Source organism: Kogia breviceps, chromosome 12, assembly GCF_026419965.1.
Source record: "Kogia breviceps isolate mKogBre1 chromosome 12, mKogBre1 haplotype 1, whole genome shotgun sequence".
NCBI lineage: Eukaryota > Metazoa > Chordata > Mammalia > Artiodactyla > Physeteridae > Kogia > Kogia breviceps.
In genome coordinates this window covers 40,743,677-40,768,137 of record NC_081321.1, presented here as the reverse complement: position 1 = coordinate 40,768,137, position 24,461 = coordinate 40,743,677, and the positions used below count along the sequence as shown (strand labels likewise).

General features: G+C 43.0%; 1 protein-coding gene across 3 annotated transcripts in view; it reads left to right on the top strand.

Annotated features, from left to right (window-relative positions):
- The window catches only part of BIN2 (bridging integrator 2), a 34,375-nt gene extending 11,661 nt beyond the window's left edge, over nt 1–22,714 (top strand). For 2 of the 3 annotated variants that reach the window (XM_059082803.2, XM_067009309.1), the window contains 10 exons: nt 7,619–7,673; nt 7,970–8,064; nt 8,656–8,751; nt 10,027–10,134; nt 10,460–10,545; nt 12,009–12,084; nt 13,369–13,451; nt 17,384–18,101; nt 21,346–21,420; nt 22,227–22,714. In XM_059082803.2, the coding sequence (XP_058938786.1) occupies nt 7,619–7,673; nt 7,970–8,064; nt 8,656–8,751; nt 10,027–10,134; nt 10,460–10,545; nt 12,009–12,084; nt 13,369–13,451; nt 17,384–18,101; nt 21,346–21,420; nt 22,227–22,256 (1,422 nt within the window). In that variant the 3' untranslated portion in view covers nt 22,257–22,714. The remainder of the gene's footprint in view (nt 1–7,618; nt 7,674–7,969; nt 8,065–8,655; nt 8,752–10,026; nt 10,135–10,459; nt 10,546–12,008; nt 12,085–13,368; nt 13,452–17,383; nt 18,102–21,345; nt 21,421–22,226) is intronic. The other variant, XM_067009308.1, reaches the window with a different exon arrangement.
- The last annotated feature ends 1,747 nt before the right edge of the window (nt 22,715–24,461 follow it).

Genomic DNA, 24,461 nt, shown 5'->3' with positions numbered 1-24,461 from the left:
GAGAGGCCCACCATGAATAACAAAATCCCAAGGATTTAGAAGTTACTTCTCAGAAACCAGGGCCAAAGACCAGTCAGATTCTTTATGGTATAATGTAAGAATTATATGGAAAATAATTCTTTAAAATTATATTAGGGACTTTCCTGGTGGTGCAGTGGTTAAGAATCCGCCTGCCAATGCAGGGGACATGGGTTCGAGCCCTGGTCCGGGAAGATCCCTCATGCTGCGGAGCAACTAAGCCCGTGTGCCACAACTACCAAGGCTGCTTTCTAGAGCCCGCAAGCCACAACTACTGAGCCCGTGTGCCACAGCTACTGAGCCTGCATACTGCAACTGCTGAAGCCCACCCACCTAGGGCCCATGTTTTGCAATAAGACACTGCATTGAGAAGCCCGCGCATGCACCAAGAGTAGCCCCTGCTCGCCACAACTAGAGAAAGTCCATGCGCAGCAATGAAGACCCAATGCAGCCAAAAAATAAATAAATTTATTTTTTAAAAATTATATTAAAAGGATATTAGCTATAATCTAATTCAGTAGTTGACTGTATCAGGATCATTTGAGAAATACTGCAACATCTCTGGCAGTAGGGCTTGGGAATCTATATATATATATTTTTTTTATAAATTTATTTATTTATTTTTGGCTGTGTTGGGTCTTCGTTTCTGTGCGAGGGCTTTCTCTAGTTGTGGCAAGTGGGGGCCACTCTTCATCGCGGTGTGCGGGCCTCTCACTGTCACGGCCTCTCTTGTTGCGGAGCACAGGCTCCAGACGCGCAGGCTCAGTAGTTGTGGCTCACGGGCCCAGTTGCTCCGCGGCATGTGGGATCTTCCCAGACCAGGGCTCGAACCCGTGTCCCCTGCATTGGCAGGCAGATTCTCAACCACTGCGCCACCAGGGAAGCCCGGGAATCTATATTTTAAACTTGTTTTAATGGAAGATTTCAAATATATACTAAGATAGAAAAACCTGTATAATGAATCCACAGGTACCCATTACCCAACTTCAATAATTTATCAACTCTTGGGAATCTTGTTTCATCTCTTGGGAATCTTGTTTCATCTATGTCTCTACCCACTTTCCCCATCCTTGATCATTATGAAGCAGATTCTAGATAGCATTTTATCTATAAAAATTTCATTATCAGTCTCTAAAGATAAAAACTTAAAATATAACCACAAAATCATTATCACACCTAAAAATATTTTTCTATAAAACATTTAATCATTACAACAAATCAGAAGGTATATCAAGAGGGAATTCCCGGGTGGTCTAGTGGTTAGGACGCTGTGCTCTCACAGCCCAGGGCCTGGGTTCAGTCCCAGGTTGGGGAACTAAAATCCCACAAGCCGCATGGCCAAAAAACCCCACAAAGTATATCAAGAAAAAAGTGAATTAAAAAATAATGATTTCACACCTCCCATGCTACAACTACTGTTTTTTTTATGCTTACAATTACTTTGCTATGTATGTGTATGATCTCTAAATATATCCACAACAAATAAATAGGTTTACAAGTGAAACTTCCATTCTTATGGTTTTGTAACTTTTTTACTTAATTTAATACAAATATCTTTTCAGATATTTCAGATTAAATATCCAGCTAAAACATAAATTTTAGTAATATCTTAAAAATTAGCATGGGGCTTCCCTGGTGGTGCAGTGGTTGAGAGTCCGCCTGCCGATGCAGGGGACACGGATTTGTGCCCGGGTCTGGGAAGATCCCACATGCCGCGGAGTGGCTAGGCCCGTGAGCCATGGCCACTGGACCTGCACGTCCGGAGCCTGTGCTCTGCAACGGGAGAGGCCACAGCAGTGAGAGGCCCACGTACCGCAAAAAAAAAAAAAAAAAAAAAAAATTAGCAATAATTTTTTAATATCATAAAATATTCAGTGTTCACACTCTTCTGTGTCATTTTTATAACAATTTGTTTAAATCAGCAATTTGTTGCCATGTTTAATAAATCTCTTAGTCTGTAGGTTTCTAATCCCTCCTTTTTGCAGTTTATTTGTTGATGATACTAGGTGGTTTTCCTGCAGTTTCCTGCAGTCTCTAAATTTTGCTGATTGAATCTCCATGGTATTGTTTAACATGTTACTCCGTCTCGTATTTTCTGTAAATTAATAGTTAGATTTAGAGGCTTGATGAGATTCAGATTTTTGTTTTTGTTTGTTTTGGAGGCAAGCATACTTGTTATTATAGGTGTTATATTCTTCCATCTGGAGGCACATAATGTCTGGTCGTCTCCTTTTTTGTGTGGTATTAACCATAGGTGATCATTAACTAGAGAATCTGTATTTTACCTTAAGCTTTCTGTGTTTATTATGTAGCAGCTAGTCTGAGAACAGCATTTGGCAACCACTGATCTAGTCTAACTCCATCAAAGGGAAATAGGATCTGATTGAGAGAGAAGTAATATAATCAAGGTAATAATACCATAAGAGTTGCGGAGCTAGGATTCTAACTTAAACCCTGTGCTTTTTCCCCTCTACCTCACAAGCAGGCCTCTCTGGGCCTCTTCACAACTCCAGTTACTGTTCTACTTCCAACTCCAGGATAGGAATCAGTAAGTTGACACCCGCTTTGAAAGGTTTCTGACTCTTGGCCCATTCTGTCCCTCAGTCCTTTCTCTAACTTATAGGATAGACCTACAGTGGCAGATGTGTGGGTGGAAAGGGTAGGAGATGAAGGAAGGGCCATTAAGAAGAATAAGAGGGGGCTTCCCTGGTGGCGCAGTGGTTAAGAATCTGCCTGCCAATGCAGGGGACATGGGTTAGAGCCCTGGTCCGGGAAGATCCCACATGCCGTGGAGCAACTAAGCCTGTGCGCCACAGCTACTGAGCCTGCACTCTAGAGCCCACAGGCCGCAACAACTGAGCCCATGTGCCGCAACTACTAGAGCCCATGCTCTTTCAACAAGAGAAGCCACCGCAAGGAGAAGCCTGCGCTCACCGCAACTAGAGAAAAGCCCGCGCACAGCAACAGACCCAATGCAGCCCAAAATTTTAAAAAAAACAAGCAGGATAAGAGGATCAGATGGGACAGCCCCCTCAGAATTCCCTATGTGAGCCTACCAACTAAGCACCACTTGAGCAGGGAAATAATTTGAGAAATGAAATGGAGTTAGTCTAGGAATAAGGAAAAACTTTTCTCCTGAGAGAATGATACACATAGTAACTGGTGTTTGAACATGCTTGGGAAGTTTATTTAACAAACATTTCATAAGTACCTGCTGTATGCCAGGCACTGTGCTAGATGCCGGGACTTCAACTTGAATAAGACAACATGCCTGTTCTCAAGGCTCTCACCGTTTAAGGAGAAAGACAGTGAAAAAAGTCAGGTCTGAAGCTGGACCTAGCTGTCTAAGTTGAACGGGAGGAAAAAGGACAAGGAAATTGAAAGTGAAGTATTCCAGAAGTTGGACCAGTTGGTCATGTGCCCTACCTTTCACTTGCAACCAGTTTGTAGGTAAATTTTTTAAAAAAATTTATTTATTTTTGGCTGCATTGGGTCTTCCTTTCTGCGCATGGTTTTCTCTAGTTGTGGCGAGTGGGGGCTACTCTTCGTTGCAGTGCGCAGGCTTCTCACTGCGGTGGCTTCTCTTATTGTGGAACATGGGCTCTAGGTGCGTGGGCTTCAGTAGTTGTGGCATACGGGTTCAGTAGTTGTGGCTCACGGGCTCTCGAGCACAGGCTCAGTAGTTGTGGTGCACAGGCTTAGTTGCTCCGGGGCATGTGGGATCTTCCTCCCCTCTTTCCCTTTCCTCAAAACATATATCGGGTTGATTTTTCCATAACATCTTATGGAAAAACCCGAGCAAACTTTTTGGCCAAGCCAATGGGAAAGAATTATTTTCGTCAAGCAACATTTTAATCTCTTATTTCTGGTAGTGACAGCTGCTTCCAGTTCATTGCCTTTAAAATCACATCTAACAATCGAGCTTCATCTTTCCCTTCTGGACCTCGATTAGATCAAGAACTGTCAGCACTTGCTCAGGGTTGGTCATGCTCTTATTTTGCTGAGTGTTTGGGATTCTGAGTCCATTTTTCTCTAGCAAGTTGGGAACCCCAGGACAGGCACTTCTCCATCCTCAGAACCTCAGTCGCTTAGGACATAGCTCTGCTACCTGAGTGCTTAGGACGCACTTCCAGAGTGAGTGATTCATTAACTGAGGGCTGGGACTTTGTATCAATATAAGGGATGGGAAGGACTAACTCAGACTCCTTATGGTACTGCCAAGAATTTTGCAAGGACTTAGACAGCAGAAGTGATAAAATCATAACATTTAGAGCTAGTCTTACCTGGTATTTACAGATGAGAAAATTAAAGCCAGAGAAGTGGAATCACTTGCTAGTTGGTAGTAGGAACAAGTTTTTGACTCCCAAACCAGTGGAAAGCTAAGACTGTGAGAGTCACATCTGTCAGGAGAGAAGAAAGATGCTGGGATTATTCAGCCAAGATGCTGGGATTATTCAGCCTGGAGACATTTCAGGTCAAAGGAATAAAAAGACACAGGTGCTATCCCACCACCCCACCCTCTACTACCACCACCTCTCTCTCTGTCTCTCTCCCTCTCTCTCTCTCCTCTCAAAGGAAACAGGAGCAGAAAAGAAGAACTTTGACCAAAAGACTTGATTCTAAAACATGGACTATGGTATAAATAGTACCCTTAGTTTTGAACAGTGTACATACAACCTGTACCACCATACGTGGTAGCCTTGATCACTGATCTGATTTTTCAGGCCATATAATATCTAGTGGGATAAGAAAATGAAGAATTTCATTTGTAGAATTATGCAAGATCGTTTAACAGCTTTTGTTATTCAAACATGTATTTTGGAGACCAAATCTTCATGGTGAAGTAAAAAGTTGGGTCCATGTTGTTTTCCAAGAAATTAAAGTCCTTGTTAACTTTATTTATTTATTTATTTTGAGGTACGCGGGCCTCTCACTGTTGTGGCCTCTCCCGTTGCGGAGCACAGGCTCCGGATGCGCAGCCTCCGCGGCCATGGCCCACGGGCCCAGCCGCTCCACGGCATGTGGGATCTTCCCGGACTGGGGCACAAACCCGCGTCCCCTGCATCAGCAGGCGGATTCTCAACCACTGCGCCACCAGGGAAGCCCTTAACTTTTATAATCCCCAAAGCTCTTTCAAACCATGGTTATCACATTTTCAAAACTCTCAAAGTTATACCTACCTACCATATCCATATTTAAAAGCTATTATGTACATTTAACATCTTAGACTGTTTAAACTTTTTTTTCTGTGAATGAAAAGCAAAGAGGAAGTGAGACGTCTTTCCTGGTGAATGCTAAGTGTTTCTGAATTTTGTTAACTGACTGAATCTGTCTCTATCGTGTTGTTGAAAGCACTTTCTCAAGGTCACCAGTGACCTCCAATTACGAAGTTCAGTGATTTACTGATTCTTCATGCATTCTAACCTCTCTGTAGTATCTGATCCTTCTTCAGTCATCAGAGGATGCTGTCTTTTTTTTTTTTTTTTTTTTTGCGGTACGCCGGCCTCTCACTGTTGTGGCCTCTCCCGTTGTGGAGCACAGGCTCCGGGTGCACAGGCTCAGCGGCCATGGCTCACAGGACCAGCTGGTCTGCGGCATGTGGGATCCTCCCGGACACGGGCATGAACCCATGTCCCCTGCATCAGCAGGTGGACTCTCAACCACTGCACCACCAGGGAAAACCAAGGATGCTGTCTTGATCCTCATTTGCTATAACACACCATTGATCCCAGTTCTTCTCCTACCTCTTTGACAGCGCCTTAGATTCCCTTGAGACTGTGTCTTCGTGTCCCTTGAGCCCTGGCATTCAGCCTCTTGAAAAGGACTTTTAACCTGAGGTATGGTCAAGAGTTTGGACTGGCTCAGAGGTGACATCTGGAGGCAAGAAGATGAATAAAATAATTAGTCCAGTTTCCTTTGTTTACTTGACCAAGTAGACCTGGGTTTTCTGCTGCTGAAATTAAATAATAATGATTTTTCCCTCAAAGAATTGCACAGATTAAAAAATTAAAAATGGGGCTTCCCTGGTGGCGCAGTGGTTGAGAGTCCGCCTGCCGATGCAGGGGACACGGGTTCGTGCCCCGGTCCGGGAAGATCCCACATGCCGCGGAGCAGCTGGGCCCGTGAGCCATGGCCGCTGAGCCTGCGCGTCCGGAGCCTGCGCTCTGCAATGGGAGAGGCCACAACGGTGAGAGGCCCGCGTACCACAAAAAAAAAAAAAAAAAAAAAAAAATTAAAAATGGAAGTTATTAGATAGAATTTTCTGAATTTTCAGCTTTTCTCTCATAAATTTTTTATACTTTTGGTATGCTCAATAGCCTACCTATAATGAACATAAGCAAATAAAACAAGTGAACAAGTTCACAAGTCTTTTTATCATGTCCTGCAAAATGGATCTTAGCTCAAATCATCTGAACTGGTGTGAGGATCACTGTCCTGGTCTGTAGGCCTGGCCCTGTACGATACCCTTGATGTGGGCTGCACTTTTCAGTCCAGTCTCACGCTCCTGAAGTCAAGCTCCAAAATGTCAACAGCCTGGCCTCAAAATTCCTTCTCGCCCAACTGGAAACCAGAGTTCACATAGAGGAAAGAGACCAGAATGGGAATGGGCTTTAGACAACACCATGAGGAACAACTGAGGAAGCATCTGAAACAGAGGACTCGGTGCAAGCCACGTGAGAGACATCTTCAATCCTGTGTGCAAGAGAAATTAGTCTGCTCCAAATACAGAAGGCCAACCGAAGACCAGTGGGCTGAAGTTCTAATAGAGCTATTAAGAAATGAAGTGCAGGGCTTCCCTGGTGGCGCAGTGGTTGAGAGTCCACCTGCCGACGCAGGGGATACGGGTTTGTGCCCCGGTCCGGGAAGATCCCACAAGCCGCAGAGCGGCTGGGCCCGTGAGCCGTGGCCGCTGAGCCTGCGCGTCCGGAGCCTGTGCTCCGCAACGGGAGAGGCCACAACAGTGAGAGGCCCGCGTATTGCAAAAAAAAAAAAAAAAAAAAAAAGTTAATTAAAAAAAAAAAACCTATACATTGGTCAAAATCTTCCTAGAGATGACACAATTTAGTTTCATGATGATGAACCTAAATTTTCCTAAGACCTGCCTATAATTAGGCCTGGTAAAGAGTGTTATTGATTAAAACATATAATACAGGAAAAAAAAAAAATGAAGTGCACGGGAGAAGAGGAATGGCCTGTGTGAGGCTGCAGAGAAGAAGAGGGCCTGGTGTCTGTAGAAAATGGTAGCAGTTTTTCTACCCAGAGAGGAAGGTGTAAGTCAGAGGATCACGTATATAGTGTCACACAGGACTCTTAAATTCCAACAGAGGAACTATAGGTTCTAGTTCACTGGAAGGGAGAACAAACAGAGGAAAGAAGACACGCCAGTGCAATGGGAGCGATTTCCCAACTTAAAATTTGCCCCAAAAGAGACAATCAACAACTTCTTGGTAACGAGAGTAGAGGCTAATATATAACAATTGCAAATGTTTGAAGAAATTCCAGGATTGATTTCTGCTTTTAACCTACTTTTCAACTTTGACTTCTGGAGCATCTTTCCAAATATATCTCTTGAGTCATCAAAGGCATTTCTCCCTTTCAGGTGGAAGGCCACAAGCTATACAAGGACCTGAAGAACTTCCTCAGTGCAGTCAAAGGTGGGTATCGGAGCACAGGGGGATCCAGAGGGCATTTATGCAGCTACTAAGAGGTATGGGGGGATGGAAAAAAAAACAGCCGTACTCAGGCTTTTCATCACTTGCCTGTGCCTGACTCCTGGATCTTTGTGGGCCAAGGAAGAGTAACTTTTCCTATCCCAGCCCCATCCAGCTTCTCTGACTGATAACCCAAACCTTCTGAGTTTGTCCTTTTGGACTGGAGCCACTGATTTGTCTGTCACCCATATGATGATACCAAACTGCTTTATGGTAGGACTGAGTTCTCTCCTTTTCAGTGATGCATGAAAGTTCAAAGAGAGTGTCAGAAACCCTGCAGGAGATCTACAGCAGCAAGTGGGATGGTCATGAGGAGCTGAAGGCCATCGTAGCGGTAAGAGTATTCCGGGCTTTACAGCTCTTCAACACTCGCTCTACCCTCATCTCAACCTCACCCCAGCCTCTCTGTCCAAGCAAATAGGAAAACAAAGGAGCCAGTTCACACTGTTCATTTGTATAGCTGTGGTCACAGGTGGTAGGAAAAAGCTGTAACAGGAAAATATTATATGAAGTTAAAAACAAGTTTTCTGTAATCTGTGGATTCCTCTGTTTTTTACCCTCTTCCTCTCTTTAAAACCGTAGGGAGTTTTACCTACACAAAACCAATTGGTTGTTTTTGAGAACCAGTTTCATGCAGTTATTTGCTCCCAAACTTCCCTATCCTTCAAGCTCTAGAGTCCAAGACTCTTGACCATTGGTTCCTGTTCTTAATCCCTTGAGTGCATGTCCAGTCTCTTATATGGCAGTTCCTTGGGGAAGGGCTGTTTCTTCATCTGACTCTTCCCCAGAATCCAAAATGATATTCTAAAAATATCAGTGCTCCAAAAAGGAAGTTTGTTGCAGGAAGAATTTGGGTATTTCCCTGGAATGCAGTTGCTGTTGAGAAGTGGAGCCCTCACCACTCCCCTCTGCCTCTATCCCACAGAATAATGATCTCCTTTGGGAAGACTATGAAGAGAAACTATCTGACCAGGCTTTGAGAACCATGGAAAACTATGTAGCCCAATTCAGCGAGATTAAGGTAATCAATTTACAGAATCAAGGATGGGTTATGGGTGGCCCATATAAGTTAGAAAACATGTTGGGTTAAAAGTATAAGCAGAGTTAGAGCCCATGGTTAGGAATGAAGTTGGATAGGTTAGGAAAAAGATTGAAAGTCGAGGGTTAGACAAGAGGTTAGGGAGGAGGGTTAGAGGTAGTGTGAAGGTTACATTTAGACTTAGGTTTCAGTGAACTAGATTTGGGCTGGCTTTGAATTAGATCCAGGTCAGGGCATCCCATTTTGTTGTAAGAAACAATTGGTGGGACTATAGACGTTTATTGTAGAGAAGAGGAAACTTGGAGGAGTTATAATAATTATCTTCAAATACTTGAAAGTCTATTAGATAAAAGAGGAATTCAGCCTGTTCTAAACTGTTCCATAAAATAGAATTAGAATTCATTAATTCATTCAACTCATATTTATTAAATGTCTACTCTCTTGGGCACTGTGCTGGTTTTGGATTAATATAGGAAAAAATTAAAGGAAGCCTCACTTAAATTTCTCATAGCTAAAGCTTTCCAAAAAAGAAATGAAATATACTGTGAGATAGTTCTCTATTCTCTGTTCAAGAAGAAGTCGAACTACTTATCTTGGATATTGTAGAGAAGCTTTGTGTATTGAATAGGAAATTGGATCAGATAATCACCAAGATCCTTTCAAATTCTGTGGTTGAGAGAACAAGACAAAGCCATTAACATTGTTTGCCTCTCCCTGGTATAATTTGCAATTGGGATGAGATTGAGTACACATTCTCTCAGTGCTCATAATAATTTACTATTTGTATTATGCCTTAGGCTTTTCAAAGCCCTTTATATTCAGCATGTGATCTTTAAAATAACACTATAGGGCAGATGAGGCTACTTAGGCTCCAGAAGAGGTGTACCTTGCCCTAGGTGACAAGGCTAATAAATGGCAGCATTGGAAGTAAAACCCAAGACTCCGGACTTTGAATTTAGTAGGATTCTCAAGGCCATTTCTTCCGGATGCTGAACCAGTTTCTAGTGGGTTCACAGGATATATTAAAATTCAGTGCAGGCTTCCAGGTGCTCTGGAGAATTCCCCTCTACTCTCTCTCCCCCTGAGAATTCCTATTCTTTCCAGATAATGAGGGCGATCCCTTTGGCACAAAACCCTGTTAGAGAGTAAAATTTGATACTAGGACAGGAATCTTGCTTCTCTGTTTGATACTCCGTTACCCACATCCTGGCCACCGAAAAGTGAGTATCAAGGCCCTCTCTCTTGACTCTGGGTTAGGAAAGAATTGCCAAACGGAGCCGGAAACTCGTGGACTATGACAGTGCCCGACACCACCTGGAGGCGGTACAGAATGCCAAGAAGAAAGATGAGGCCAAGACTGCCAAGGTAAAGAAGAGGCTGGTAAAACCTCCCTGCCCTCCTTCTCCCCATAATGGTGGCAAGTGGCTGGGCCAAGCTGGGTTTAAGAAACGATTAATTCAGCCTCCAGTGTCCTGAAGGAAATCCTGTCCCCTCTGACACTGATGCTCTAAGGATGGTCAGAGACTTAAGGATGGTCAGAGACTTGAGGTTGGGGAGGACATAGGTCTGGGGAAGGGAGGCATGGTTCCAAGTAAGCCCCGTCCCTGAAAACATGCAGAGAATAAAGGAAGCAGCCTCTAGCTTTGGGTTCAGGAATGAGGGGAATTGTCCTGTTTCTTTTACCACCTAGGCAGAGGAAGAGTTCAACAAAGCCCAGGTTGTATTTGAAGATCTGAACCAGGAACTACTAGAGGAGCTGCCTGTTCTTTATAATAGGTAATGATTAAGATTCAGGAAAGGGCTAGACCCTCGGGCCAGTGGAGTCCCAGGCCACCTGGCAGACCAAACATGTCCTCATGAAAAGAGCCTTGGTCCAAGAGTGGAATGTAGCCTCAGCCCTGCTCGTAACTTGCTGTGTGATATTAGGCAAGCCACCTTTCTCTCTCGACCCTGGTTTCTTCGTCTGCAATACAGAGATTACCATCCTTGCCTTACCAGCTTTTCTTTAAACTTTTGTTTAAAGACAAGATGCTTCTTGGATAGGAGAGAGCTTAGCAAGTAAAGTGCTGTCATCATGCATACTAGGAGTATCTGGTTTTCTGCTCAAGCATGTATTGTTTTAAACAAGCTTGGTTAGTGAACATCCGGATTCATGTAGAAGATACACCACGGGATGAGTATTTCCATTAATGAAGATGTCTTTGCTTCACAGTAGGTAAAAATGTTTTAGATGTAAATTTTCCACATTGGAAGAATCTGAACAGAAGCTCTGTTTGTGTCCTATTTCCTTTTCATTGTACAAGATATGCTTTAAGGGACTTCCTGGTGGCGCAGTGGTTAAGAATCCGCCTGCCAATGCAGGGCCCACGGGTTCAAGCCCTGGTCCGGGAAGATCCCTCATGCCGTGGAGCAACTAAGCCCATGTGCCACAACTACTGAGCCTGCGAGCCACAACTACTGAGCCTGTGTGCCACAACTACTGAAGCCCATGCGCCCTACAGCCTGTGCTCCACAACAAGAGAAACCACTGCAATGAGAAGCCCGCGTACCACAACGAGGAGTAGCTCCCGCTCACTGCGACTAGAGAAAGCCCGCACACAGCAACGAAGACCCAACGCAGCCAAAAAAAAAAAAAAAAAGATATGCTTTAATGAAATTGTAGTTAGAGTATTTTATATTAGTCTATGAATGAGGGAGCCTTTTTAATGACTACATGTATTCTAAAACATTAATTATGTGATTCCTAATTTAAACAGAATTGAAATTTAATAGTTTCTTTAAATGTAAACTTCCCCAATTCATTTACGGTAGAATTCCATTAATGTACATACAGCTTCATAGAAGTCCAAGTATTGTATACTGAGAAAGAATACTTACTATAATAATTATACTTGTATGGCCTTATATTTGTACGACACTTTAAAAATTCTTCAAAGCACTTTCATATCTACTTCAGAACCTAAAGAGCCTGAATCAGATAACTTCTTTCACAGAGATCTGTTATACTTTGGTGTCAGCCTAGGCTGGTCATGTCTTCTCTGGCCTTCCCACCCTGAGAGTCAAGTGTACTCCTGGCCTGGCTCTGATGAATCCAGATCCCAGAACGTCCTGATCCTAGGCTGTGAGGTGCTTTTCTGTGCAGAGCCGGCGGTGGCTTTGGCTTACGCTCCTACCTTGTACTTCAAAGACTTCCTTTACCAACACTTACTTTACGTGTTTGTTGTTTTGCCTCTTGATAGTCGTATTGGCTGTTATGTGACCATCTTCCAAAACATTTCCAACTTGAGAGACGTCTTCTTCAGGGAAATGAGCAAGGTGAGAAACATCCGGCCAATTTAGACATCTAGGAGGGTTTTTCTAATAAATAATGAAGGTCGCTCTAATTTACATAACCTCATTAGATATCCATATTGGCATCACAAATTTTTACTTCTTTCTCATGATGAAATAATAGCACTTGATGGACTGTGTTGAACCGTATTAAAGCACATCTTAAAAAGGATGAATTGTATATTTTAAATGTGAATTACATCTCAATAAAGATGTTAAAAAATACATAGTATAAAAAGCTGAAAGGTCCTATAAGGAGAAATTGATAAATCTTCATAGGAGATTTTAGCAAAGGGAAACCAAATTACTGACAAACTTACAGAGTGAGGTAAGAGCTAGAAACCTAAATGATCAGTAATTATATGGGAAAAAAACAAATATAAATTAAAAGAACGCGGAATGAAGGGGTGATAGTGGACGTTCTTGTTTCCAGTTTCAGGGGAAATTTTTCAGTGTTTCATTTCTAGGTATGATGTTTGCTTTAGGATATTTGTAAATACCCTTCATAAGTTAACAGAAATTCTTCCCTATTTCTAGTGTACTGAGTTTTTGTTTGTTTTTAATACACTGAAGAAAATTAAAAAAAAAAAAAAGCACATGTTTGTATAATGTCAGAGGGCCCTCTCCATCTCCATTAACAACTGAATAATGGCATCCAGATGGGCTTCAGATGCATAAAAGAGATTAGACTTATGGAAGGAACAGCTGAAATGGGGACCCAAGTTCAATCTCTATCTTCTGTTGCTGGGGAGCAGAGAGGGCAGTGTTTAGGCACAGGTCAGTTTCTCAGGTAGTTCATCTTGAATAGGGCCAATCCTATTCAATGACGGGCAGCCACAGAACATGACCTCACGGGGTCACTTCTAGTCCTGCGATTCCAAGACTCTTTGCTGTTAAAATATTAATTATATTCACATCCACATCCACACACATTCCTCTCCACAGTTTCTTTGGCTAAATTATGATTTGCCTAGTAAATATTACAATGAGTTTTCATTCCCTGGATCACCTGAGAGATGCTAGAACCTCAAATCAGCATCAGATACCAAGGACCCAGCCTTGAGAGAGCTGCCAGTCTGATGGAAGAGGCAGAACTTTAGACATAGTAAAGGGAGAAGGGGTGGTGGGACAGGACCCTGGACACTAGTGCAAAAGGGATAAGGAATTTTATCATTAAGGGTAGGAAGGTTTTATTTTGGGGAGAGAAGGGATATACCAGTCTCAGGTTCCCACGTGGCCTAGCATCTCCTTCTCTCTTGCTTACTCCAGCTGAACCACAATCTGTATGAGGTGATGAGCAAACTGGAGAAGCAACATTCTGACAAAGTCTTTGTGGTGAAGGGACTCTCAAGGTGAGCCACTTCTGACACACATTTCTGCTTGGTTTGTCCTGTGTGTGAACACATTCAACACTCTCACCTCCAATCCCAAGTCCTGACCTTTCCTTTCTGTTCATGTACATAATACTGTTTTTTGTTGGTGCTACACCCCTATATAAAGTATTTTTACGAAATATTTTAGTGGTAGCTAAACGTATAAAGAATAATACAACAAAGAGTCATATACCCACCACCAAATTTAAGAAATCAACTATTGGGACTTCCCTGGCGGTCCGGTGGTTAAGACTCTGCACTCCCAACACAGGGGGCACAGGTTCGATCCCTGGTCGGGGAACTAAGATCCTGTATGCCGTGTGGTACAGCCAAAAAAAAAAAAGAAAGAAAAGAAATCAACTATTATATATATATAATTAAATCTCCCAGTGTCCCTTCCCCACTCACTTTCTCTTCCTGTCCCCCCACCAAGTGTAACCACTATCTTAAATTTAGTATTTATTATTACCATGCATGTCTTTTTACTTTTATTATATACATATATATGCACACATAGAAAATATTATTTTGCATGGTTTAAAAATTTATTTAAATAGAATTATACTGTATGTATTCTTTTGCAACTACTTTTGTTCTCTTAGTATTGTTTGTAAGATAACTTATCCTTGTTGCTACATGTTGCCAGCTCTGATCTTTCCTTTTCATAATTGTTATGGATGCTATTGTATGGCTAGTTCACAGTTTATTTCTCTGAACTGCTAGTGGACATTTGGGTTGTCTTATAGTTTTATGCTATTACAAATAATGGTGCAGTGAACGCGTTTCACATTTCGCCTTGTGAATATTATGAAGAGTTTCTTTAGGATGTATACTGGGTGTCGAATTGCTGAGTCATAGGGTCTGTGCATTTGGGTTTCTTCAGCCTTACTAGATATTACCATTGCCAGATTGCTCTCCAGAGTGATTGTTCCAATTTACAACTCACCGGAAGTGAATAAAAGCCCTCATTGCTCCATATTCTTGCTACATGCGACATTGTCAGACTTCTTAATTTTTCTACGGTAATGGGTATGAAATGGAATTTTTGCAGTTTTAGTTACGTCTCCACAGTGGCTGGTTAGCTTGAACATCTTTTCGTGTTATTGGCCTTTTAAGGTTCCTTTTGTGTGACTTTCATGTTTATCCTTTCTTCACATTTTTCATTTGGATTGTTTACCCTTTTAAAAAAATGATTTACATGAGATGGGGTTTTTTGTATATTCTGGATATTAATCCTTTAATGATACGTACTGCAAATATCTTTTCTTTCTTTTTTAAAAAAAATATTTATTTATTTCAGCTGCTCTGGGTCTTAGTTGCGGCAAGTAGGATCTTCGTTGCGGCATGTGGGCTCTTAGTTGCAGCATGCGGACTTCTTAGTTGTGGTATGCATGTGGGATCTAATTCCCCAACCAGGGATCGAACCCGGGTCCCCTGCACTGGGAGCGTGGAGTCTTACCCACTGGACCACCAGGGAAGTCCCGCAAATATCTTTTCTTAACCTGTTACAGCTTGCTTTTCTGTGTGTGTGTATGTGGTGTGTCTGTTGCCTTCAAGCATTCTTTGTTTTTGTTTTTATTTTGTTTTGTTTTGTTTTTGTGGTACGCGGGCCTCTCACTGTTGTGGCCTCTCCCATTGCGGAGCATAGGCTCCAGACGCGCAGAGCTGGATGGGCCTAGCCGCTCCGCGGCATGTGGGATCTTCCTGGACCGGGGCACAAACCCGTGTCCCCTGCATCGGCAGGCGGACTCAACCACTGCGCCACCAGGGAAGCCCCATGCATTCTTTATGCTGGTAAATGTAAGCAATTCACTGGTCCCTCAGAATGTGATCATTTTCTTATTCTGATGCCTTTGTTTAAGAAGTTTTATTTAAGTTCCTTCTACACACAAGGTTTTATGCTGAGAGTTAGGCATCTAAGGACATAGGTGACTTGTCTTTCTCCTGAAGTGATTTACAAATGTTGGAAGGGGGACTTCCCTGGTGGCGCAGTGGTTAAGTATCCGCCTGCCAATGCAGGGGACACGGGTTCGATCCCAGGTCCAGGAACTTTCCACGTGCCATGGAGCAACTAAGCCTGCGAGCCACAACTACTGAAGCCCACGTGCTGCAACTACTGAAGCCCGTGCACCTAGAGCCCTTGTTCTGCAGCAAGAGAAGCCACTGCATTGAGAAGCCCACGCACCGCAATGCAGAGTGGCCCCCACTTGCCGCAACTAGAGAAAGCCCATGCTCACCAACAAAGACCCAACGCAGCCAAAAATAAGTAAATAAATTTATTTTTTAAAAAAGGTTGGAAGGACACAAAAATGTGCCTAAGGAAACAAGGAACAATATAAGATTGCACATACTAAGGGCCTGAGGAAACCAGTAGGAATTCAAAGAGTTAAGTAATTGCAGTAGTGTGCAGATAGATGGTCAGGGAAGGCTTTGAGGAGGTGGTGAAACTGAGCTTGAGATTTGCAGGAAGAATGGGTCTGTTTGTTTTTTCTATTCCTCATTTAGCAGTTAGTTACAGACTGTTAAAAAGAATCACTAACAGGCCAATATAGACTTCCCTTTTACTCCAAAAACTCTTTTTCTTCTCTTCGCAGCATTGAAAACCAGAGTTCTCTCTACGTGTCCATTCATCTGAAACTTACCATCATTTACACCAAGATGTCCCAGAACCTTTTAGGGAAATCTGGTCTTTTCTTGCTATGTCCTGGGCCTTCTAAACCTGCTGACCCATAGAATGCTAAGTGCTAGAAAGAACCTTATGTCACTTAGCTTATCTTAGGTCAGAAACTCCCACAGGGCTGGAACTAAGTTTTTCTCATTCTCTTCCTATAACCATCTCCCATTCTTGAACCCAGGACACAGCACATAGTTGATACATGTCAAGTAAATATTTGTGAGTTGCTTAATCTGTTAGTAGATGGTACATGGGAGGCCCTTAAGGAGGTGAGTAGGAGTCAAGCTGACGTTGCTGTAGAAGCACTCAGCACAGTAGCCAGCATACTCGATAAATGTTATAGTCAGTTTTCATTGTTCGTGGTAGTTTTGTTCTAAGTCACCATGAGCACTGAATTAGTGAATACTGAACCATTGCTCCTAGGGGAAACACAGGGTTAGTTTCCTGTGAGCCGCTGGTCCTAACATTTTCATCAATCAATCAATACATAACCTTGTGTGTGTTTTTGTTTAAATACACCTCATTTAATACATATTGTTGATTCATTCCTATTGAACTCACAGCCACCAGCACAATGCCTGAATGAAGCTTATCTAACATGTATTTTCTCTGTAAGGCACATCACAGACTTTCTGCTCTCAAACAGCACTTTAGCACTATACTTGGAGGCCATTTTAAACAGCAAAATCACCAACAAAAAGCACAACGAAAAACTTGGCCAACAGGACATATTTACAGTAAGAGAGCTAAAACAGGAAGGCAGAGGCTTGCCCTGTTAGACCTCAGCTGGGAAAGTACTGGTCAGGCACTCATTCTTCACAGCTGGCACATGTCCATGAATGACCGCAAAAGAACCATGAGTGTTGATTTTGAGGTTATAAATAAATTTCAGGGGGTAGGTGCATTTGCAGATACAGAATCCATGAGGATCAACTGTATATCACTCGTGAATCTTTTCCCCAAAATACTTTGTTAATATATTGCTGAGTGTTTTTCTAGTTTCTTTTTCTTTATATATTTTTAGATAATCAAGATCGTGATATGGATAAAATTTTATAGCCTTTTTCCAATTCACTTTATAATATAAGCATTACTGCAAATTATACAAACTTTCTAATACCATTTTAAATTGCTTTATTCTGTTTTATTATTATGTGAATATATCATTATTTATTTGGCGATTTAGGTTACTTCCAGTTTTTAGCTCTTCTGAATCTAAATGCCCTTCTTTTTTTAGCAGCAACAGACGCTCTCTAGTCATCTCTCCCCCAGTTCGAACATCTACAGTCTCCAGCCCTCTTACCTCACCTACCAGTCCCTCTGCACTTTCCTTGAAGAGTGAGAAGGACTCCACCTCAGCAAGTGAGGAAGAGCTGGCATCTGATCCGGCGCAGGGAGAAGACGACTCGGATATTAAAAAAGAGCCCTTAAAAGACAAGGAAATAGAGGAGGAGGCTGAAACAAGCTCCTCTGAGGAGGAAGAGCCTCTGCTAGCTTTCAATGGCCCCTCCCAGGCCCAGCCCTCACCCACCGTTGAGGGTGGAGAGTCCCACGAGGAAATTCTCCCTTGCTCCCCAGCTCCATCACCAGGCAGAGCTCTGATCCCTTCAGAGCAGGCCTCATCTTTCCCAGAAGTAGTCCTCCGAACCCGCACCTCAAGCGAAGGATCTGAACAGCCAAAGAGAGCCTCTTTGCAGAGGGCCTCAGCACCGCCTGATAGGCCTCCTCCACCCAGAGCCACTCCCAGCCCCAGGTCCTCCGTAGGGAACATTCCCTACAGCCCTACAGCCTCTGAACCGAGTTCACCCACCAGCCCTAGGGCCTCCTTAGAGGCCTCTCCTGATCCACAGCCACCAGAGAAGCCAGCAAGAACTCCTGAGGTTGGAGAAAAGGAAAACACCGATAATCTGAACCCAGAAGAACTTTGTACTGCCCCAACCTTGATGATCTGTCAGGTGAGAATGGATCTGGCTGAGTCTTTATTCCCTTTTATAACCTCCATGTAGATTATTTTTACTATGGTCAGGTTGCCCCACAGTAGCTAAGACTTTATGTCATTATATTACAGTTTCAAGGATACTCTTGGACACCTTTTTTGGTTCTGGGGATTGCACATCTTCATAGCAACTAATTTAGCGACCTGTACTCCCAGGGTAATTGGCTTCGGCAAAGGGCTTATCTCTAATATAAGCAGACTCTTACTAATTTCTTTCTTTTGCTCCAAGTTCTGGGAGTTCCCAACGTAAAGAGCCTACAACTGGATCCTGATCTTTCCTTTTTCAATGTGGGAGAGGGAGGAAGGTCTCACTTCACTTTGTCATACTTGTGATTATGGTGAATAGACCCCAAGCAAAATGGCATCAGCAAATTTCCAAGGTATATCTTCTTTGATGAGAGAGGCCTAGAAGAAGGAACTCACAAAGGGAAGGTAAAGCAAAAGGGATGGTCTTTTGAAAGATGAAAATATGGATGAGAAAAGGATTCTGTTAAAATAGAGACACACAGACCCTCTGGAGAGCAACCAGTTCCGTGAAGGATCTGGAAATCAAGTCATATTCTATTCAAATTACATGGAAGTCTGTCATATAGAGGAGAGATCTGACTTGTTCTATAAGACTCCTGAGGACAGAAGAAGGCCCTGTGTGTAAAGTGTTTTTGTTTTTTTTAAGTACATTTTGGATCAATGTAAGAGGAACTTTCAGCAATTAGCTCTAAGAAGTGGTATGGGAAAACTTTTTTTTTTAATACAGAGGAAAGGGGGCACAAGGGGCATCCAAAAACCAAAATGGGCTGGGCCACCTTGAAAACTAGTTCCCCTTCCTTGATGTTAAAAGCTAAGGCTAGGCTTCCCTGGTGGCACAGTGGTTGAGAGTCCGCCTGCCGATGCAGGGGACATGGGTTCATGCCCCGGTCTGGGAAGATCCCACATGCCGCGGAGCTGCTGGGCCCGTGAGCCATGGCCGCTGAGCCTGCGCGTCCAGAGCCTGTGCTCCACGATGGGAGAGGCCACAACAGTGAGAGGCCCGCGTACCGCAAAAAAAAAAAAAAAAAAAAAAAGAACCAAAAAGCTAAGGCTATATGGTTCCCTGTCGGGTGCATTGTAGAGAGGATTATGGGGCAACATCTGACTAGATGGCACCCAGATTCATTCATTCATTCCACAATCACTCATTAAACCCCTACTATGTGCCAGGCACTTTTCTAGGAAATGGGGTATTACAGTGAACAAAACAAAATTCTCTGCCTTCCAGCTGCTTACATTCTAGTGGAGGGGAAGATAGAGAAGAAATAGAATAAGTAAGTAAAATTACAGTTTAGTGGTGATATGAGTTAGGGAGAAAAATTAAGCAAGGAGAGGCATAGGGATTGGGGGCCGAATTGCAGCTTTAAACAGAGTGATCAGAGAAGGTGACATCTGGGCAATGAAGGAGGCCAGGGCATGAGCCATGTGGATATCTGGGAGTGTGAGATGTCTGGTACCCCTCAGATCATACCACCCTACTACTGAATATGCCTACCTGAAGGTTGACCAGGCTATCTTGGGAGCCTCCTTCTGTCTGAGAGGAACTCACATGGACAGAGGGAACAAGGGTGTGATGCCTGGCAGGGCAAGGAAGGTAGAAGACAAGAGGACAATAGACTTATCTCAGTTGACTCCCCTGAGATACTAAAATCTGAGTCATCAACAGTATTATGCCCTCAGTCTTGATTCACGTGAGGTACTGAAGGTCCTAACAGAGCATAATATAAAACTTTCCCTTGGCTGGTTTCCGGTCTGAGGTAGCTAGCTGAGTGAGAGATATGCAGGGCATGTGGATAGTGAATAAGCCCAAGATAAATGTGGGATTTTGCATAGATGAAGAGTATAGCCACTTCTGCACTGAAAAGAGCAACTCAACTGTATGGAAAATCCAAAATTAATTTAAATTTGACTTTGTAATATGTTATATGATTTTAGTATAGAGACAATAGAATGACCTGTTTGGCTCAGGTGAATAATAAAACAAGTTTGCATTCTTAGAGTAATTTTACTGAAGGGATTATGGGGACCAGGATGCTGTCTGACTATTTGGAGGAACAGGCTAGTAACACTGTCCTCCTTGGAAATGAGGTACAGGACACAACTTCCTTCCCCTGAGGTTACCTCCGTATATTTGAGATTTACTCCCAGCCTCTCCTGTGGGGTTGCTTTGGTCATTGGCTAAGGAGACATATTTTTCCTATGGAATTAAGCAATAGAGCATCTTAGATCCTAGTGTATCAGTATTATCAATCCTCTGAAGCTTGTGTCCTATAAGGTTTGTTCATCTCCCTCACAGATGCATCATAAATCATATTTTCTCTCAAGCAGAATTATGGACATACCACATATAAAAATGGGTAAATAAAAAGATAACTGTGAGAAAATCTGTTCTTGCTCAGCATTTGACTCACCTGAGAGAAAATGAAGATGTTGATAACTTTCTTGGAGGTATTAATAGTATTACCTTTGAGGTAGTTCATGGCCTAGAATCAGCAGAGGGAGTACAAAGAAGGAAATTTTGCTGAAAGGAGAAATCACAGAATTTCAAGTGGCTGTCATACTGTTAGAAATTGGTTCTACTTTAGAAGGGTGAATTTTATAGTGTGTTAAATAAATTTCATTTTTAAAAAGTTCATCCTAAACCTTAGAGTGCCAAGGTCTTCCCCTGGCTTAGTAGTTACTAGAGACGGCTTTTTCCACGCCCTGGGCTCCCATCTCAGAACCTAGACCTTTTCCCAAGGAAACCATCCTACCACTTGCCTCTCCTAACTGCTGTGGGTTAGGATCATCTAAGTGTGAGAACTGTGCATTCTTGAGGAGGATTAGCCTAAAAGTGATAGGTAGTGGTTTTAAGACCTATATTTATACAGTTACAGAGTCTCACCTAGCTATACGTATAGTTGCCATGTCACACAAATCATGGAAACAACTCTGGAATCTGAAGACCTGGCTTCCTGTCCCAGCAAGTCATTTCACCCTTCAAATCTTGGTTTACTGATACGAGGGAGGATGGCAGTAAAGCCTTCCCTGTTGCGTTCAGGCTGTAGTGAAACATCGTATGATTGCCCTTAGTATTATCTATGACCCTTATGAAGTGTAAGGCACAAAAGACCCTTCTAAGCTGAGAGGTTGGGAGGTTGAGACACGTCTCACTGGCAGAACTCTTCTTTTTGTAGAACCAAGGTCTTCAGCTTCATGTCTCTGCGGTTCCAGAAGAGAGCAGCATCATAGCACCCGAGCCTCAAGAAGAGGTAAGGAGTCCAGATATGCGGAGAACAGGAGGGGTGGTGAGACTGGGATTGCGGATGGACAGGTGCTTGGCTACAGGCTGGCATCCTCGTTGTGGGCTGTGAGGGGAATCCAGCAGTGAACGGTATCCTTAGGGAAAAGTCAAGCAGGTGGGAGCCAGAAGAACCAAGAGTGACTGCACTTTGTGGTTCCTTTGTGCCCATTTCCCAACTGGCTTTGAACCTCCTGACCTCTTCCCATAGCCCTATCTCCTAAGAATTTATTTAGTTATACCTGAACTTACTTCAAAAAGGAGTTAAGAGCTACAAAAGGCATACAAAAAGTAAATACATACAGGCACCCACATGAAATGTAGTAAAGTAACTCAGGAGTGTATAGTGAGAGTGACATAAAATGGAGCCATGAACTAGGCAAGTACATATGTGCATTCTATAAAATAGACTTACTAACGATGGACCACAAATTGGTTCCAGACTAACATCCAAGAAGAAGAGGAAAAGCCTGATCAGTTCACACAGTTTATGATGCCCATTCCTTAGGAGAACAACTCCTGCTACTAAGATGAAAAAGAAATCTCTTCTGCGAATCCTCATAAAGAGATGGTGAATGACATAATGCACAGTATCTGCAACAAGTCTTTAGAATAATCCTAACAGCCAGTTTCACATCGCCCCCACCTCCATACAGGCCAGTGCATTACATGAAATATAATTCAGGACAAGAAAATGGAGTTTTCACCCCCCCACCCTTATTAATTGGTTAGTGGGAGGGCAGGTCAGCATCTAATGCAATCATGTTTCCTTTCTAGGTGTCTACCATTCAAAATGTACAACTCTGAAGAGGCACTGCCAAGACCTCCCCACACACACCTCCCCAGAAAAGCCCCTCAGCTAGAGGATGTAAGTCAGAGAGACTTGAGATCCAGCATTCATTTCTGGCTTCTCAAACTATGAATGCTGGCGGTCTCTAAAGACCTAGCATTAATGGAGGCTGAGGAGCAGACTTAGGGGAGGGAGGGAGGCAGTCTTGAGAGAAGAGACTGTTAGACTCGGAATATTTAACTCAGGTTTTAGCATTGTTAGAATAATAAGACTTTATATCCTAATGAAGTGGGGCTAAAATGACTATAAAAAGCAAAAGCATCTGTAGACATAGACATTTGTCCCCCCATGGGCATATAAGCACACATACTCAGAGAATAGTGAACAGATCTTTGATTTACCACTCATTTGGCAAGACTTAAAACCAAAAGAACAGATTTTCAGATTGTTAAATAAAGTATTGTTCTGATGATGTATATGTGGATTTTTTGTTTGACACAGGGAATTGCTCCAGCCCAGCAAACTATCCTCCACTTAGGCAAGGTTATTGACTCTACCCCAGGTTCAGAAAGCTTCAGTCGCATCCCTGACCCCCAGCTCACCCTACCTCCTGGCTAGAACTCTTTGATGATGCCAGGGGCCACAGGCTCCCCTCCTCAATCTAGATGCTTTATTGCCTGACCCCACCCCCGCCCTTTGGTTAATAAGCAAATATTCTTGGAAAGGGTTTATATTTTAGAGCTGTATCTAGTGCCTACAGTTTGGTACTTGGTGTAAGTAAATAAGGATCTGAGCAGGATGGAAGAAGAAAGGGAACTCCAAGTGAAGGGAAAGGATACATGGTATAGGTACAAAGTATAATGGAAATGGTGTGGAAGTTGGAGTCAGAAGTCTTGGCTTCAAGTCCCATCATGTGCTTCTGTGAAAACATTAAAAACTAACTTTGAAGTCGTGCCACCCTGATAAACATGCACACATATGCAAGCACTCACTCATCCATCTTTGCTTTTGTTTCTGGGGGTGATGGATGATGTCACTGTTCATTCAGTCATTCAGCAAGAATTTATTGAGTACTCTGCCAAGCACTGTACTAGGTACTAGAGAAATAATGATGAGGAAAAAAAGTAAGAATGTTATAGAGACAGAATACTGAGCAGGGAGCAGACAGGCCAGATTTAGCAATGAGTGAGAGGAGACGTGATGAAGACTGAAGTTTTAAGGAATTATTCTAGGTTAGGCGTGAGAGACTAGAATTTGATGGTGTCATTTTCTGAAGTGGTGACTGTAGGAGGTAGTGCATTATATGTGAGTTTTCTCATTGCAAGCAACAAACTGACACAGTTAAGCACTAAAGGATATGTTGGAAGGATATTACGCAGCTCATAGAACTGAAAGAACCACGAGGCTGCAGAAAGAACCCTCGGATGTCTGTACCAGGAATGTGTGGACTGCCCCTCCAGGCAGCTGTCATTGGAAGACTCAGCTTCAGCTGCCTCCTGCCACTGTGTCCTTTCCAGATGCAGATTCCCTGGAGAAAGAATCTGACTGGCCCAGTTTGGGGGGAGGCATGTTAGGGTCTACAGTGACAGGAAGACCAGTGGTGGTGGTGATATGGGGTGGGAGTAGGGAGGGGGATTACGAAGAAGCGCAAGGAAGATTTTAGGGTGATAGAAATGTTCCTAATTTTGATTGTGATAGTTTAATGTGTATACATGTGTCAAAACTGATCAAATTGTACCCTTTATGGGCAGTTTATTGGGTGTCCCATACAAACATTGATACAAAGAGCTTGAGAACTTGCATGACTTTTCAGTAGACATGTCCCTTAGGGAGCTGGTAATGCATATTTGTATTTAGGAGTCATTTTTCTAAGATCTATCCTGTTACTCTTCCATTTAAAAACTTTCAAAGGATCTCTACTGCTGTAATGGAGAGGAGGTTGCATATCCCCCTATAAAAGCCCTACTGTCTGTATTTTAATTCCTCTCCTAGAAGGCATCCCACTCCCGTGGCACTCAGTTACTGCTGGCAGTGATACTCAGGGCTAATGGAAGGGTCGGGGATATGCTAGGGATACAGGCTTCTGGCTGTCCAAGGTCCTTCAAGACCTACTTAGAATACCCCTCCCAAGGCAAAACCCAGTTCGAGCCTTTTCTTTACCAGGCTTTCCCTGACCCTCATCTCCTAGGAAACTGCCTCTTTGGAGAGTGTGCCAGAGAGTA